The sequence below is a fragment of the Gavialis gangeticus genome, unplaced genomic scaffold (genome assembly GCF_001723915.1).
Source record: "Gavialis gangeticus isolate Ggan-Ray unplaced genomic scaffold, GavGan_comp1, whole genome shotgun sequence".
NCBI lineage: Eukaryota > Metazoa > Chordata > Crocodylia > Gavialidae > Gavialis > Gavialis gangeticus.
The window spans coordinates 249,206,712-249,225,681 of NW_017729032.1; the positions used below are offsets into that span (position 1 = coordinate 249,206,712).

The window sequence follows — 18,970 nt, forward strand, 5'->3', positions numbered from 1 at the left end:
GCTAATTTAATGGTTCAACAAATTTTCCATGTTTATACAAAAGGTTTCAGAGAATGCATTATAGTGCATTTGAGTGAGTGTATCTATATGTGATTTTTACTGCAGAGCTGCCTAATTAGTTCCTCAGTAAACATCTCTGTGTCTATATATGTGCCCCTATTAGGCACATGAAACAAGTACTAGCCTGCACCAGAGTTTATTTGTTGTGTAGCAGTGCACCTGCAGACAGCTTGCCTGGCTGGGGCTCAAGGGTACTCCAGTGTGGGGGTTGCCCACCAGCTAGTCCTGCACTGAAGCTCCCTTGTGTCCCAGCCAGCCCCTCTGAAGCATGTGGGGGCCAGTCAGAGCAGCCCTGGGCTGGCAGACTAACCCCTAGGACCCCCTGCCAGGAGGGACTGCTCCAACCAGGCTCCATGGTCAGGGCATGAATAAACTCTGCAGCTTATTGCTCCTGAGTTAATTGCTCCAGGGTGCACATTCAAACAGTGCTCCCAGGAACAAAAACTCTGGAGCATGTACACTATTGGATATGTAGACACACTCAGCATGTTATAGTTATGAATTCATGCAAGGCTGTTTCTTCAGTTCTCTGCATAGTGTATGCACAATCCTAAATAATGAAATGCTTTGATATCTAAATGCACTCTACTTTTAACTGGTTAAAATGGCTTGCCTGTGCTGTTGTATGAATCAGTTCATTTCAGTGAAGAAAATGCTTCTCAGTTATCAGGACTAAATAGTGAAGTAGACATGATTTCATATAATATGGTGAAGTGCACAAATCTTTAAAAAAATTCTTTGAGGCATGCAGAAAAATATGCACACAGGTTTATTGACATTGCTTTATTTATGGGACAACTGATTTTCACCATCTAGATAAAATTAATTACAATTTGCAATATTTGTTCTGTAGTGGCTGATATAGCAATATTAGTAAAGGGTGCAAGGGTTATGATGCAACTCAGCTAAACCTGGAAGAATTTACAGTTTGGGCTGATTCTTCCTTTTTACCTTGTGCTGTTGAGAAACAGTGACAAAACTGTATAATGTAAAGATAAAATGTAATATGTAGAGAAAATCTCTAGTCAGAAAAGTAACTGTGTGAATCAATCAGTCGGGATCTCTTTATTTATTGTGCATCACTGTTGGCCACATCAGGTATGCTCATTTTACAAGGAGGGTGATGGGAAGTACCTGCCAGTACCATATGCTGAGGTGAGGCTAGGGGAATCAAATAGGTTTCCTTCTTACCTCATTCATTCTCATCAATAATAAAACTTCTGCAGAACAAACAAGGTTTTGAGTGGTATGCATGCAAACTCACTGACTTTATATCAGGTCCTCACTGCCACCTGTGCAATCCCAGGGCCTGCCGTGAGCTTGCAAAGGTATCACAGATAGGAATATAACAGGAAGCTAGTTAACGATATGCTGGCTCAGCAGGGTAGATCAGTAAAAAGCAAAATAGATGTTTTTGCCATTGAATTCACCATGATTGGATCTAGGATTCTGAAAGGGGCGTGTAGATGGTGTGATGAATCAACACAACACACATTTTTCTCCAGTTAACAAGAAACTAGAAAATGCACTAATATCCTAAGGGTCCAGCACTATATTATTCAGTTTAAATTAAAGCAAAACTAAATACAAATTTATTGGAATGTGCACTGATTTCCTAGATTATATATTAAGTTAAAGAAACACAGCAAACTAGGCAAAATAGTAAAAAATATTGTTTTTTAGTCCTGTTGTTATTATAGTTAAATGTACATGCCTTATTCAGATTTGTAATACAAAATTTAGCCTTCTTGAGCATCTTGACATTATATCCAACACTTCACTGCTACTCATTTCCACACCTGGGTTACTGTTCCCCTGAATTAAAATTACTACACCTGAGTTAAGGTTTTTAACTATACCTAAAAACAGTCTGTGGGCCTATGAAATAGAAGGGAGATATTACCAAGAATGGTTAACAGACAGCAAAATTAAAGGGTAGCTTGATTAATGGAACATTAAGGCCTTCAAAAAAGGAGGGTGGGTTGTTAATATCTGTGGAGGGAAGAGAGGTTAGCAGGAATCAGGTAGTCAATTGACCCCCTCAGCACTGTCCTAGTAGAAATGCTGCTGTCACTTTCAGCCAGTTGGGTGGAACAGGAATCCAAGAGGGGTGCAACTGTACCATTGCACCTTGCCGTGGATCTGCCCCTGGAAATCACTGACATATGGCTGAATAAATGCAGAGAGGAAATCTGATGAGGAAAATGGGGCCATTTTTATGTAATCACGTCTCAGGACAGAACATTACTTTAGCTTGGAGCTTCCTAGCTTGTGCTGAGTTTTATTATAGCCAGGAGGCTGTATTTTCTTCTCCTGCTTTTTTTTAACTTTTCATTTGACTGAAGATGATTATTAAATGCAGACCAGCTCCTTTTAGTTAAGTAATACTAGTGAGCAAGTGCAAGGATAGCATGGCTCGCATCGGCACCCTCCTGCTGGGAGGGATTAACCACAGCAGAATGAATACAGAAATTGTCCATATGGACAGCTCTGCCTGCTAAGATCAGGGTCAACCTTCTCTGGGCACCCCTTAACCACCATGTTTGTCTTCTTCCCACTTGAAGCCTCTTTCAAATTCTCCCTCCTCTAGAGAGAAATTCTGCAGGCAAGCTCATAGCATTAAGCCATCACAGTTCTCCAGTTCTCGGTCCCCTCCCAGGGCTTTCCCAAGAAGGAATTCAACTGGACAGTCATTCTGAGAAAATTATTTTAAAAAGTAAAAATCCTATCTCAGGTTGAAACCATGTAATCTGTGAGTTATTTTAGACAGGATTATCGTTATTATTAAGTTATAAATTCCTAAAATAGCCTGTTATCTGGGCACGGCTGCCCAGTACAAGCTCATTCATCCTTCTATTCTTATTCCAAAGGCAGATTCTGACCCACTAGCCATTTCTCTCTCTCTTTTTTGTTTTAACCTCGCTCCATACTCTAAAACTCACTGCACTCCAGTGCAGCACAGTGACACGGGTGATTCACTACGTGGCACTCTTCCCCCTGAAGTCATCATGGAATAACTATTCCAACATGGACAAACAAAAGGGAAATACCTTGATTTTAGTAAAGTGAGGTCTGGGCATGAAACACCCCATACTTCTTTTCATGTGAGTAGAAGTATTAGCTTGCCATTTTGACCAAGGAAATTACTTTCTGCCTGACTGTTCTTCCTGAAGTTACAGTTTCAATGTTTTTTTATTTTTTATTTTCTGCCTTCAACTGTGACATAATATTTGATTGCATCTTTAAAGAACAGGGATGTTCCATTCACAAAATGGCTTTTTTTTAGGGTGGGGGGAAAAATTTGTAAAGCAATTTGGAATGAGAGTCATGGTATAAACTAAGGTGCTCGTCTTATGTATTATTTATGATGTGATAAGGGCAAACCAGTGGAAAAGAGCTAATGGAAATAAGCTGATTGCTGATCTTTATAAAAACACTAACCTCTTCTCCCCTCACTCTTCCTTTCAACAGGCTGGTACAACCGACTCTTTATAAACTTTGCCCTAAGGAGACACATTTTCTTTTTTGTGCTACAGTCTTATTTCCCAGCTATGCTGATGGTGATGCTGTCATGGGTTTCATTTTGGATTGACAGAAGAGCTGTCCCTGCCAGGGTATCACTAGGTAATCCTTGAAGGGATGTTTTGGGAGGGGAAGATGGGAAAGCAAGGAGGACTGTAGTTAGCTTAACCAAGTTCTGGTGGGCAGTACACATGAGCAAACGCATTAAGTAGCTTCCTGAGTTACACCACTATTGTTACACTACCTACATGTACCCCATTACACATCCTCTGTTCTGTGGCATGGGGGAATGTTGCTCTCCACAGATCAGTTGTACTTTATTATAAAACTATCTATGACACATAAGAGGGGGACACAAGAAAGATGAGTATGTATGAGTTTCCCTCTGTGAAACATCATTTGAACCTTTCTGTGTTTGCTCTCTATGGAAGTAGCAGACAATTTTCCCCTACCTTAACCCGTATGGGTCAGAGGGTGTATGGCCACCCACCTGCCTCTGCATCAGTTCAGGGTCCTTCATTTTCCCCCAAGCCTTATGTTTCTAGCTTAAGGCTATGTACAGATGTTCAGTTTCTCCAGACAGAGTCCTTGCTCTCTCAGAAGAAACCACAAGTGTGCAGATGTTAATAATTTTTCTTCCAGAGCAAAAGTGGCCACTCTAGGAGAAAAATAACTTGGGAACAACCCAAGTGAAATGGCTTCCAGGAAACTCTCAGGAAACTGAATGTCTGTTGGGCAGGGGTCAGCAACATTTCTGGGCAGTGTCAAAAACACCTGTAACCTTGACTTGTAAGATGTTGGTATGCCAGGGGTTGATGGTGCGGGAACTGCAAGGGACCCAATACTTGTTGTGGCAGCACAGCCCCAGCCCCTTTCCTGAAGCATGCATGCCAAGCAAAAGGCCTTTGCATGCTACTCTCTGGCACGTGTGTCAGGGGTTGCCTACTGCTGTATGAGCTACCTACCTGAGCTGCCTTACTGCCATGTATTTCCACACAAAAATTTAAAACAAATTGACCCTAAATTCACACCTTCAGTTAATTGTATGAACCGTCCTGAGTGCTTGCATGCAGAAAAGCCCTTAATCTTTTATGTAATTTTGAAAATGTTACCTTTTAATGCCTTATGATTTTATTCACTAAAAGCCAAATCCTATCTTGTCTCTGTTCTGAGCCCTATAATTTTAACTCTGCACATCCTAGGATCAGGCCCATAAAGAGCTGTCTAGTCACTGTTTACAACATTAGTGTTTTATCAAAGATTGATTACTTCACATCATTCAAATTTCTCTCTTTGATGGCATAGCAGTAATATGAATGAATGAATGAATGAATATATCCAAGATTAGTTGATCTCTGAAGATCTAACGGAGATTTCCTGGTATATCTAATATATCTCTAATGCTTCTGATTCCTACAGTTGTATATTTAAGAATTGACAAGGGAGTTCCCAGTTTTCATTCTTACTAACAGTTTTGGTTCTGGAAGCTGATTAAGTTCTTGTCTTACATTTAAGACAAGGGAAAACCATGACAGCCCTAGTGAATAAAACAAATTTGAGTGTGTTAACAGATCCAATAAAGAAAGTGTCTTTCTGTAGCCATATTGACCTGTACATAAAAACTATGTATGGCTGTATAGCTAATGTGATGTGTTTTATTGGAGTAATGGATAATTTTAAATACAGTATATAGAATATAAATTAATTGTTGGGCCAGTGAAATAACTAGCCCATCTGCTACGGCTATGGCATAAATGAATCTCCTATTCCTTTCATCTGTGAGAAACTAACATCAAGTTTTATTTTAAATAAAAAAAAAATGTCTTGAGTCTGAAAGGTCATCTAAAAATATTGACAAGCCTGTGTTCAGCTGCAGTTAGCAGCTTACCAATGCTCTTTCTTTAAATCATATGGCAGTTTCTATAGGAGAAGGGTAGGCAAGCTTTTCCATTTGCAGAGTAGAATGACCCACCTGGGCTACTACTGGACCCTGCCACCACTTCCACTTGTTTTCCTGGCAACATGGAGAAGGTGGCTGCACAGGGAGAGTGGCTATGACCGGTGTTCATCCCCATTGCAGCAGGGGGAGAGTGTCTGCAGAAAATACTCCTACTGCCAAATGCCACTGAAACCCCATGTCTGTAAGCTGGATTCAGCCCACAGGCTGTAGGATGCTGACCCTTGTTACATGAGATTACACATCAGGTTTCCCTGAATAACCTGTTTGTATTACAGCAGTATATCCAAGATAATTTTTGATGAGCTTTATATTCCTGATCAGTGATTTGGAAACCAGGTTATAATGCTTCACTTTCTAGTTTATAAGCATCTGAATACATTTTTACTCTTGCATGGTACATTCAGAACCTCAGTGTTCAACTTAAATCTATAGATGAGAGAAGGGAAGATAAAGCGCTTGAATGTTTTAGTGAAATTAAACTAGCCTAAAACTGGATTAACACATAGTGAATTGGGCCCAGTGATAAAGTTAATTGAGTAGAGCTGGTAGGAACTTTTGTCAAAATTAAATTTTGACAGAGAAAGTGTACAATTTCTCCTATAAAATATTTAAGCTTCCTAACCAGCTTTGTATTTTATTGTTGTAGTAATATTTTTTTCTGTTACAATAACAAAAAGAACAGTTTTTCATTGATTATTTTCATCAACAATTTAAGACTGCCATGATATCACCCAGGATTCTGACTTATGTAAACCAGTGATATCTTCTCACTCACAGTATTATAACAGCTTGAAAAAAAAGACATAGCTGGAATAAAAGACTTAAATAAGGCAAACAACATAAACACTTTACAAGTGACTGGGCTTCCATGGAAAGGGAGACTGAAAAGATTAGGGGTGAAATTTTGGATCCATGAAGTCAATGGGAAAAAACTCCCATTGACTTCAGTGTGCCCAGATTTTCATAGTAGGCTTATTTTTTTCCAGAAAGGGAAGCTGTTGAGAAACTTCCTATAAGGACACACATTCAAGACATTCAATTTGTGGGGGTGAGAAGAGATCTTGTTAGTCTCTGAAACATGAGTAAAGAGACAAGAAAGTTGTGAGCCTGAATCCAGGAAGCACTGTCCACTACAGACATTATTTACTCTGCTGAGAGTTGTGGGCCCTCTATAGGAAATTCACTTCCTACACACTGGTGTAATCAGCCCCTGTAACCCACCAATAAACAACGTTACTGAGGCAAATTCAGTAGTTTAGGATAGCTTCTTGCATACGGGAGCCAGAATATCAGCTTAACTAACAGGCACAGGCAGTAATCTGTGGAGGACCTGGCCTGCACCTTATCACTAACCAGCACCTGCTGTCTTTGTGACTGCAATGTTTGGCTTCAATTCCACTAGTATGGAAGGACTAGTGAGGGCCTTTCACCCTTTCAGTTCTTTTGTAGATACACTTTCCAGAGCTTTGTGTTCTGAATTATTAAAAGCTTTTGGCGTATTCTGATGTCAGTTTTTAAAAATGTCAGTGAAGATTCAGTACAAAGTCAAATAATGTGTACGTTTCATAGGGACCTAGACCAGAAAGGGCTGCTGTGATAATTTACTCTGACCTCCTGCATTCCAGAGGCCACAGAATGTCATACAGGAATTTCTGCTGTGAGCTTTGAGTAAAGCAAATCTTTGAGAAATACATCTAAAGTTGATTTACCATGGCTAAAATGAAAAGAGAAGATTATCTGTTCTCACCCATTCCATGGGCAGGCAATTATTTTGGGCACAGGGCTGCTTACTGAGTTTCGGCAAGCCATCGAGGGCTGCATAACAGGCAGCCCAGGGCAGGTTAATATTAATTTTCTAAATTTCTTAGGGGCGCCACAAGCTGGATAGAATGGCCTGGTGGGCCGCATCCGGCCCCCGGGCTGCATTTTGCCCACCCCTGCTAAACTATAGAGTAGCAGTAACTGCAATCAGGGAAAACACCCTTTCCCTGTACTCACTGATGTATTAGAAAAGTTTTAAACTTCCTTCTGAAACTCCGGGCATTGAGTAGCATTGAAAAGAGGGTATCAGGCTACATTAGTTGGTCTATTCTGATATGGCAATTACTACATAGAGGGCATGTCTACACATGCACCCAACTGCACAGTTGTTACTGTGCAGTCATTTAGTACTTGCTGCCGTTACTGTGCAGTCCCAGTGGGCACATGGGTCATTTCTGACCCTACTGTACAGTAGCAATGAGCTGCTCTGCAGTAGCTCATTGCTACTGTGGAGTAGCATTGGCATCACAGCTTGTGCCCGCTGATGCTACATCACCATAGCAATGAGCTATGTTGCCATAGCTCATCGCTACGGCGACACAGCATCTTGTATAGATACTCCCAGTAGCTCCCAGTCCTTTTAAGCCATTTACTCTGTGGTGATTGCAGTACCCAAAATAGAGAGATACATTGTATTTAACACCAATGGAACTGCTTAATCAGAAAAGGTTGTAGAAATGCATTTGACATCACAGAAGGGTGCACTAGAAGTCCTGCTAGGACATCACAAAGTCTGGCCAGTCCGGTTGTGCTTTCATTGAGGCCATGTGTAAGAGAGAGGTAAATGGGAAGTGTACCAGTGCTTCCAGGAACACACAAAGCAGCAACATTTTATAAACCGTTTAACAGTAGTGCATCATACATACTTCATCTGCAGTTTCAAGAGTTGCAGTTGACGAATGGTTTTCTGCTCATTGTATTACAGGATCTCACCTCTATGGAGTTAGGACTAACTATGCTTTAGCACTTTCTGTGAACAATGGATTTCCCATTGTACAGATGGAATGTATAGATGATCTATGGGTTGGGTACTGTTTTGAGCAGGTCTATAATGTTATCCTTTGTAGCATGCTACGTGTGTCATAACCTGTGCCAAGGGGCTAAAGGGGTCCCATCACATTCACAAAACTATGCTGAGCAAGTGGCCAGTCATTAGTTGAATGAAGCCAATTGGACTTTGCTTTATATTAATCACGTCTTTCTTTGGCAGGTATAACTACTGTGCTGACAATGTCAACTATAATCACAGGAGTAAGTGCCTCAATGCCTCAGGTGTCTTACATAAAAGCCGTGGATATATACTTATGGATCAGTTTTGTTTTTGTCTTCCTGTCTGTCATTGAATACGCAGCTGTGAACTATCTCACTACAGTAGAAGAGAGAAAACAACTAAAAAAAAGAGGGAAGGTATAAACTTGTGTATTTTGGTGTCATCAGACAGCCACGAGATATAGTGACGTGGCATTGTGTGGTGAAATTTGTGCTGTGACTGTGTCTCTACCTTTTGACTAACTGGCCATTTGCTCTTACATCCTCTTTGGATGGTAGGAAAAATGGCTTTCCTCTCCTGGATACTTAAAATACAGTATTCCCTCTTCCCATTTCCAGTGGTAAAAGCTAAGGGAGCTTCATCTCTCCATTTCTTTCTGCTACTTTTGGCAGCTGAGGGGAAAGAGATCTCTCTCCAGGGTCTTTCTCCTCAACTCTGGTGGTTGAGCAATCCCCGTTTTTTTCCTCTCTTGGAGCTTGGGGAGGATAGGCTCTCTTTGTTTCTGCTTCCTAAAAAGGAGAGGCCATTTCTCTTTTCTCGCTCCTTGTCCAGTTCTTTCTAGTCAGTTTTGATGGGGCAGACCAGTTGTATGATCTGCTTTTGCTCCCTGATCAGAAGAGTAGCCATGCAATTCATTAGAATTAGCTTTCTGAAGTGGACAGTCATGTTTACAACTTAGAAATTTGCCCTTCCTGAATCCTCTGTACGGTTCCCTTGCTTCCATGAACAATCCCAGCTGTGAACTCCTTGGCTAGAAGAGCTGAGGAAAAGGGAACAGGCAAAGGTCATGCGTATAGCACCAGTGATTTCCCTGTTTTATTCCAAGTTTTTGTGGAAAATATCTGAGGCGTTCCCCTAGCTGTAGTTAATTGGGCCCTGCAGAAGGGCAAGTTGCCACAGGCAGAGGGCCATGTGTCCGTGTTATACAGTAGTCCTGTTTTTTCCCCACCTATAGTTTTTTGAAAACAGAGGACGCCTATACACAAGCAACAAGGCTGCTCTGCCATGCTATAATTACAGCGCATTGGAGCAGATTCAATTAATCCTGTCTGCTGGAGCATGGGGATTACCATGCTCCAGCAGACTCCAGCATCTCATGTATCAGCATCCCTGCACTGGAAAGTGGTAGCAGGGGCATTTTAACTAAAGCTTATTCTACAAGCTTTAGTTAAAGTGCTCCTGCTGCCATTTTTCAGTGCGGGGACACTGATACATGATACTCTCGTAAATTAAAGCACCACTCCCCACCCCGCTCCTGGAGCACTCCCAGAATGTCAACAGGGGAGACAATGTAGCAGATGAAAGTCTTATCAGTCCTACACCTCCTGCTAGACCACAATAATTATTATTTGTTGCCAGGTGCCTGGAGTGTATAATCTTGATGCAGTGCAAGCAATGGCCTTTGATGGCTGCTATCATGATACTGACCTTGACTTGGCTGATTTGTCAGTGCACTCGGAAGAGAGCTCATCTCGGGGACGTGCAGCCAGCATCCCCAACGTGGACACAATGCGTGTAAAGAGGAAGAGATCCTTGAAAGGAAATGTGGGCAGGATTATTTTGCAGAACAATCATGTCATTGACACATATTCCAGGATTATATTTCCAATTGTATATATTATATTCAACTTTTTTTACTGGGGTTTGTATATATGAAAAGCAAACACTACAATCTGCCCATTGGCTTGTATGAGAGGACAGCTGAAATGCATGCTTAAAAACAAGCCCAACAGCAACAGAGGAAATATCTAAACATCTCTGGAACAAGGTCACACATCAGACCAGGGAATGTCGGTTTGTTTGACAGCAAAAATATTCATTAAAAACCCCAGTGACCTGGCTTTGTAAGTGTTACTTCTAAAAGGGACAAGGGGTTTTAACTGGTCCATGCAGGGCTTCACAGTAGTAGTCTGAAGCCTTTGTAATTTCTGAAGTTGCTTATGGATTTTCATGTTACAGGGCCCTGCATCATGCTGCTAAATAATTGGTAGTTTCCTGAAATGAGCCATCAATGCAGTCTTCAGTCTCTTATGCTATTCTGTAACCACCCTTCCCTACTAAGCCTTTCTTTTCCTTTTCCACCTGTGATCCATGCTAGTGTAATGCAATCAGCACCATACGTCATCTTCAGATGGCTCTTGTCTTTATTTAGCTTGCTGTGCTCCTGTTTTTCTGGCCAATTTGTATATACCTCAGCAGCCTTTGTGCTTGGATGGTAGGTTGGGGTAAGGAGATGATAGGTAAGCAGTGAATTGGAAATCAGCTGCAGGCTGGAACTGAGATGTCATTGTGCATTACAGAAAGGGAGGTCTGTCTGACTTTGTTTGCATCCCTTTAGAAAAATATGTTTTTGAATGCTCCAAGATCATTGATCACTGAAGTAGTGAATATAGAGGAGTGCACTAAGTGTTCTGTAGGCAGTGCCACAGCATCTGAAGGGCAATCTGTTACCTGTGATTGACTGGATTGATAAAAAGAACAAAAAGAAATGTCCATGGTCTGTTATAGCAAGGTATGCCACTCGTAGACCCAGTCCAAATCAGCCTCATGCAAACCTTTTGTCATCATCCCATCTTTTCTCTAAATTAACCAGATCAAACACTTGAATTCTTGAAGCTGAGACTTAAGAAAGCTCTCCAGGTAAAAAAGAAGTCTGTCATTATTACAAGATTCTTGCTATGCTGATTTTATTGTATGCATCGGTTTGGGTCTGTCACTCCTCTGGGTGTTAGAGGTTAAGAGTTAGGGTGAGGAGACATTGCATATAACTGCTTGGTTCAATGATTCTGACTGAATCTCTGAGAATGAGAACAAAGGCACGGAGGAAATAAAAGGAAACAGTTACATAGCAGCGGTCACATTTTGCATGAGTTTGTCTCTGGGGTTCAGGCCAAACCTAGGACTGCTGGAAGAGGGGTAGACAGACATAAAAAGTAGTTCAGCAGCCCCCCAAAAGGGTCAGATAATTGTGGAATTACTTGTATGGCTTTCCCAAATTGGCAGTACCTGGAATTTCTTGGTCTCGTCTTGCATTTTAAAGTAACTACATGAATGCAACATGGAAATGCATGCTGGTAAGAAAATGTCCAAAAAGTAAATGTCTGCCAGTGCTGGGTTAAAATAATGGAAATGGAAATAAACTTGAAAGCATGAATCACTTTCTGGCTTGTATGATTTCACAGCTATGATGCTGTTTGTTCCTCGAATAATGAAATCTGTTACTTTTTGGGAAAAACTCATTTGTCAAGCTCCCAAACACAGAATTGGAAATGTTGATTATGTGCTGAATACAGAACAACAAAAATCCCATGGACTGAGTGAGTATCTTGGCAGCCACTTTACTGTCAAACAAATGAACAGAGCTAATATGCCTTTGATACTGTTCCAGGGAATCTGTCATAGAGAGCAAAAGTATATTTCTGGGAATGGCATTGCTGCTGGGAGACTAGAGCCAAAGGACACACAGAACTTAGCAGCCTTGGCAATAACACATGAGACATCAAGCGCAGCAGATTTGTTATATAAAACAGTGAATGTGGCACTTATTGCTCCACTGCCACAGACCACACGCTCCCTACTCTACCCAGTACATAAGCTCCAGTCTGTTTGAGAAGGTCCCATGTAGTTGCTCCAGATGTGCGCTCCAAAAATCTTTAACCATATAAGTGATGTAAAAATGCCAGTTTTTAAATACAGGTTGTCCTCTGATTCATTGGAACAAGCATGTTTTTGTTTGTTGAAAGATAAGACTTGACTGATAAGGGAAAAAAAATACCACTTTAGGATTTTGGCAATAACAAGGGAATTCATATTCTAAAATTCCTAATGAATGTCTGATAGACAAGGTTCTTTGGGTAAATGTGATATCTTGTATTAGACCAACTAAATAGTTGGAAAAATGTTCTTTGCAATCTTTTGAGCACAAGCACCCTTCTTTAGGCATAGGGAGAGTCCGCTGGTGTGTGCGCGCTTTCCTGGGTGGAATAGAAACGTAAGCCAATATGCACAATATAGGTCTGTCAAAATGCAAATGCATGGCAGGGAAGATCAGAGGGGATGGGAGTCTACGAATTTCATTTAATCTACTGGATACAAAAAATCATGGACTAAATATAGACATTGGATTTATGGCACATAATACGGCCATCCGATAACCCCAGGTAATCTCTCCACATTTTACCAGCTACATTCTATCAACAGCTCAACATTCTCCCCTTATTCCACTACCTGTCTCACACTTGTCTTTTCATCTATTTAGTTGGTCTAATTAAAGATATCATATTTACCTAAAAAACCTTGTCTGTCTATGTCCTTAGACCAACACAGCTATAACCAACATCATCTAATGAATGTCAGAATATTCCATAATATTGAATCCATAATTCCAATTTAAACATCCCAATGCATGGGGGTGGCGGTGAAGGTGTTTGGAAAGGGACAGGAAAGAAGCCATGTCTGTACTGGTGCTTATAGCACAGTTTCTTCAGACTCATGATTCAAGAGAGTAATCTAATTTATTTGACCACTTGTCTATCCCAGTTGCAAAGGAAAAAAAATCCTCAGTAGAAAAATAAAATCTATGGTGTTTGCAATGGAAGATGCAGATGTGGCCTCAGTGCCGAATACATGGGAAGAATCACTTCCCTTGATCTGTTGGCAACACACCTTACAGTGCAGCCCAGTATACCTTTAGCTTTCTTTGCAACAAGGGCACACTGTTGGCTCATATTAAGCTTATTGCCCACTGTGACCCCCAGGTCCTTTTCTGCAGAGCTGCTGCCCAGCCAGTCTGCCCCCAGCCCGTACTGGTGCATGGGATTGTTCTGTCCTAAGTGCAGGACTTTGTACTTGTCTTTACTGAACCTCATGACTTTTTTTTTTTGTCCAATCCTCCAATTTGTTCAAGTCTCTCTGAATCCTGGCCCTATCCTCCACCATATCTACTACTCTCCCCCACCAGCTTGGTGCCATCTGCAAACTTTCTGAGTGCACTGTATCCCATCTTCCAGGTCACTGATAAAAATATTGAACAAAACTGGCCCCAGGACTGACCCTTGGGGCACTACGCTTGATACCGGCTGCCAACCAGACATTGAGCCATTGATTATTATCATTTGAGCCCAATGATAAAGCCAGTTTTCTATCCACTTTACAGTCCATTCATCCAGCCCATACTTCCTGAGCTTATTTGTGAGAATGTTGTAAGAGACTGTATCAAAAGCCTTGCTAAAATCAAGGTATATAACATCCACTGCTCTCCCCGCATCTACAAAGTCAATCATTTCTTCACAGAAGGCAATCAGATTGGTCAGGCATGACTTGCCCTTGGAGAATCCATGTTTATATAAATATCTGAGCCAATAATAAATCAGGCAGAAGGCAAAGTAGAGGTTCATCTTATGGATGAATAGAATGAGAGATGAATAAGCTTTTGTGAGCCACAGCTTCTGCATCTCTGATTCAGTTAGTGCTAGCGGTGCTCTGGCCTATGGGCCAGATCTAGCCCATGCAGCCATGCCATCTGGTCTGCAAGGTTCTCCACAGGTCCAGAAATATGATGGTGGCAGGGCTAATTGCTGCTCCCCTTCTGCCAAGTTTCTGGATCCCTGGGGAGCAGTGTAAGCCTAATAACCTGGGCCTGTACATTAAATTGTGCTAGCATGTGGGGTTATGCTGGCATGTGGCCAATCCCACGTGCTGACACTGTCTGGGATCCAGCCCATGGGCTGACCCTGTGCTACTTGTCTGGCTTGCTGGGCTGCTAGATTGGGCACCACTGCTAGTCTATAAGGTGCCTGACTTCAGACTAACAGGGCTAACTATCTCTCAGTAACAAATCAGACCAAGGAACTTGAAGATATCTTTGAAAAAATGTGACAGGCAAATAAGAGGGAGAAAGAAACCTAATTAAAAAAGTACCTATTATCTACCCTTAAAAAGTGAATTTTTTGCACATATGGATTTTTCCAGTGACAAACTTCTTTCCTACCTAAGTGATCTGGATACGCGAAATAGCCCAGGATCTATAGCTTTCAGAAGCAGCTTTGATTTTGTTTTTAAATGGCTCATGTGGTGACAAACAGGCACATCCAGCAGCAGAGACATGACTGAATGTCTTGGAAAATAAACTCATCCATTTATATGCATTATTATGATTGTTAATTAATGTGTGATAGCTTACCATTTTATTTGTTATGCATCCAGGCGCTTGCTGAATGCATTACAGGACACAGAAACAATTTGAATCTGACAATGATTTCAAAAGGCCTAATTAATGCTAATCATGAAAGACAAACATTTTACTTGGACTTCCAGAGACTGCAAAACAGAACGAGACTACAAAACTAATTGCACAAAGGAGCTGACTTTCAATGGGTAATTTAGTGGGGGAAAGGCTCTATTATTCCCATTACTAATCCTACAAATCCTCTTATGTTTTTGAGTAGTCTTTCTTGCACGTATCTATCTTCTCTTATTCTTTTCCACTTACATTAACAAGATAGAACTGACAGCTGAAGTTTGCTAGTTCATCTTTTTGCTGGCAAAACTACTTTGTAAAGTGTAGGTATTTAATTGTTTATGAGCTATGAATGAACAATGATTGAACTTTGGCAAAAGTCAGCTAACATTTTCCACGTGACATCCACCAAAATGGAAATCAAATGTTATTAGGTATATTACTTTATGGAAATAAAATATACTTTTAGGAAGATTAATATGGTCACAGATACCACCTGGGGGTGCTTACTTGGGTCCTCCAGACTTGTCCCATCCCTCTGAGTATCCCATGAATGCAGCCCAGGCATAGCTTCTTAGGTAGAAGGGGAGCTTTCGCTCCTTCCAATTGAAAGATGCCAGCCTTTTGATCCCTGATCCTTCCTGGTTTTCCATGGTCCTGCATCAGCAGTTACCTTCCAGTTTAGCGCTCCAGGGAGACGCATCACAGTTTCATGCAATAAATCTGATAGCTCTGTTTCACCAGAAGGCATTTATTAGAGCAAAGGCCACCCAGCTTCCTCCAAAGGGGTCCCTCTGTCCCCAGTCCAGCCTGCATACCCCAGAGCACTCCAAGGTTAGCTCAGCTGTTCTCTCCCCTCTGCACAGGCTCCCAAAGTTATTCTGCTGTTCACTCTCTTCACACTCTCCCCTGGTCTTAGGTTGCCATGCTGTTCCTTGGCTGTTCCATCCATTTTCATACTCATCTCTTCCAGCTGCCCTGGAAGTATCTGCCCAGCTACCCTGGAAGCCCCCTGGGTGTGGCCTCCATTCTCACCATGTTGATGTGCTAACAAGGTCATTCACATCTTTGGGGATGGACTTGTCTTCTGTTGAGCAGCTCAGCAATTCTGGTGTCACTGTCTTCTACCCCATTCCTTCCCCTCTGTACAAAGTTAGCTAGGGAAACTGAGGCATGCAACACTGATTACAACACAAGCACATTTAAAATAGAACTACTACAATAAAACCCAGAGCCTGCCACAGTGATGATGATTCTGAATATGTTTTCAGGATACTGTTGGAAGAGTGATTCTGGAACACAACTAAGCTTCAGGGGGTTAGGGTGGGGAAGAAAGAGGAATGCGGACAAACTAAAGTCTATATTGATTCAATGGGGGGAATGTTAAAAAAATCAGAATGAGGCTTTCTGTCTCTGTGGCTCTGTGATACCCACTGCCTATTGTGTATTCCTGTGAGGTAGTTTCCAGATAAGCCTTTACTCACAGGCACACCTATTAAATACTTGGAGGTAGAAAGGTGTTTCAGAGAGATGGTTTTCTTTTAAATTAAGACTTTTGCAGACTTCTTGGGGGGAGGCTGAGGTACATCATGGTGAGATGCATTAGGGCCTCATCTACTTGGGGAAACCAATCCTGCCAGAACAGGTGATGTGTTAAGTGCTATCTCCAGTAGGGGTAGGGTGGTGGTTGATCCCATTAGCTAATGGGATTGAGGTTCTGTTTGGGCTCTTGGCCCAAACTGGACAATGGCTCTGCAGACAAAAGCAGCTGTAGGTGCAAACTGCCTGTCCAACTCTTTCTTGGTGCAAGCCATACCCCAATGCCCCTCTGGGAGGGGAAGTGTAATACTTTTGTCCCTGAGAAGGGAACTTTTTAGTATAGGTCCATCATGGGAAGGTCAGTGAGACCCTCTTGAGCATGCTTGGTGGATAAATGGGGGGTGGGGGAGGGCTGGTGGCTACAGGGGGTGTACCTGAGGGCAGTTGGAAGGGAACTCCCCATTAACAGGGGCCCTGAGGAGCACATTCACTGGGAACTCTGTGAACAAGGGCAGAGCTGGGTGGACCGAAGTGGCTGCCCCTGCCCTTGAATGAGCCAGGCTGCATTGCCTCTTAGGCTGGGAATAGGGAGGGCACCATAACTAATCCAATGTTAGTTAGTGGGGCACCCTCTGACCCACTGCTACTCCCAGGCTGATGCAGCTTAAATCAGGGGGCAGAGAAAAGAGCTCTGGAGGAAAGCTGAGGCCTCTTGGATGCATGAGATCCATGTGGCGTAGCAATCTCCATAGCAAAGTGATTCCCAGCCAGGGTGATGGGCCTCCCTTGGTGCTGCCAGATCCTTTGAAGGGAGAAGTGAGTTGAGAAGCCAAGCAGGTAAGTTAGGCTCAGCCTTGTCCGTGACTGGACGATCCCCCACTGATTGATCAGGGCTGGGTGAGCCCTGACTTGGATGGCCTACCAGGTGCTAAACTGAGGTGCCCAATCTGGACACTGGCTGGGAAGTGACACCAGTGTGTGGCATCCATCCATAGCCTCCAGGGAAGGCAGATTCAACATGCTGCTCATGGGACTCAAAATATGAGGTGCACTGGGGATGGTTAGGCTGATCAGCAGCTGCTCTGCTCCCTGGGGAGCTGAATCAGGGCTGGTGGGGACATGGGGTAGTGAAGAGGGAGGGCTGGTGGCCACAGGGGGTGCACCTGAGGGCAGAGTTGGAAGGCATGGCTCTAGCTGGGTGTTTCGCCTTTTCCTTGAGAGATCTGCAGCTGGCCTGGGCTGATCGTTTGAATTGCAGGAAAAAGAGACATAGGAGCTTTGGGTTGTCATTGCCGTCCTGTGGCGATGCCCCACCTAGGCGCTGCTGGGCCTGGGGGGATGTGCGTCCTGCATTGCCAGGTCTTAAATACAAAATCATAGCACTGGAAGCTCCAAGTGATCATACTTGCTGCAAAACTATTGTACACTGAACAAACAGGCAAATAAGTCATCTTATTTATAATGCTCACTGTAAATTGCCTGGAGTGAGTGAGAACTGAGTCATCCACATTGAAGCCTTTCTTTATTCTTAGGCATGCAGTTGTAAGAAAGTGCTGACAGCAACCCCCCAAGTTGGTTAAAACTCCCTGAGAGTGACTGGGGTCATGGACGATTGGTGCCTCCTGAGTCTGGGGGGCGGTACCTGCAGAAGCTGGCGGCGGGGATGGGGCTGGTGAGCACCCGCAGAAGCTGCCGGTGAGGATGGCCCTGTCGGGGGGGCATGTGCCCCACCATGCCCCTGCTAGCAGTTGCCTGTGACTGGGGTTTTGCCTCTGCTGCATCAATAAGCTGCCTCAAAACGGACGGTATGTTTCACAGACAAGGTTCTTTGGGTCAATCCGATATCTTTTATTAGACTCACTCAAATTTGGCATGCACCTCCATTTGAAATTTTTTAGGGGTCCAAATCTGAGTGTGTCTAATAAAAGCTATCAGACTGACCCAAAGGAAAGACTTTGGTCAGAAGGCAGCAGCTATCCAGTTTCACCAGCCTCAGAGATTTAAGGTTAGACCCACGGTTGGCTGCAGTTGCAGCTCACAGACCACTTAATACATCATCCTCATACAAATATCACATCATGCAAGGCTTGTCTTTTTGTCTCCGTCTCGTTGGACATGTGGCTAAGACCTGAGGGGGGGAAGCCAGTGGCTTGTGAACCTTGACTCTGCCCCTGCTCTTGGCGTTGAAACGCTGCTTTAGACACGAGGCCGAAGCTGGTTGCTCATCCCCAGCTCGACTAAGGAATAAGGAACCGGGAATAAGGAAGTGGGAGTAAGCAACCGGCTTCAGACTTGGCTGAGGATGTCTTTCATCGCAGCACAACGAGAGACGTGTCTGAAGAGGTTGCCCGCGCAGCACCCCGCCTCCAAGGTGTGATCTGCGAGAAGCGGGAACCATCCCCCGGTCATCACCCGCCTCTGCCCTGAGCCCCCCGTGGCTGCAGCCTGCCTCACGGCACAGTGTGAACGCTGCTCCTGGTCTCCGTCGCCCAAAGGCTGACATAACTGCACCAAGGCCACAACCCCCGCCCGCGCGGTGTAGGGAGGAGGAGCCGGGCGG

At 43.1% G+C, this 18,970-nt stretch overlaps 1 protein-coding gene across 1 annotated transcript in view; it reads left to right on the plus strand.

Moving 5' to 3' along the window:
* The window catches only part of GABRR3 (gamma-aminobutyric acid type A receptor rho3 subunit), a 50,069-nt gene extending 39,606 nt beyond the window's left edge, over nt 1–10,463 (plus strand). The window contains exons 7-9 of the mRNA XM_019523909.1: nt 3,532–3,684; nt 8,574–8,770; nt 9,993–10,463. Of these exons, the coding sequence (XP_019379454.1) occupies nt 3,532–3,684; nt 8,574–8,770; nt 9,993–10,289 (647 nt within the window). The 3' untranslated portion in view covers nt 10,290–10,463. The remainder of the gene's footprint in view (nt 1–3,531; nt 3,685–8,573; nt 8,771–9,992) is intronic.
* The last annotated feature ends 8,507 nt before the right edge of the window (nt 10,464–18,970 follow it).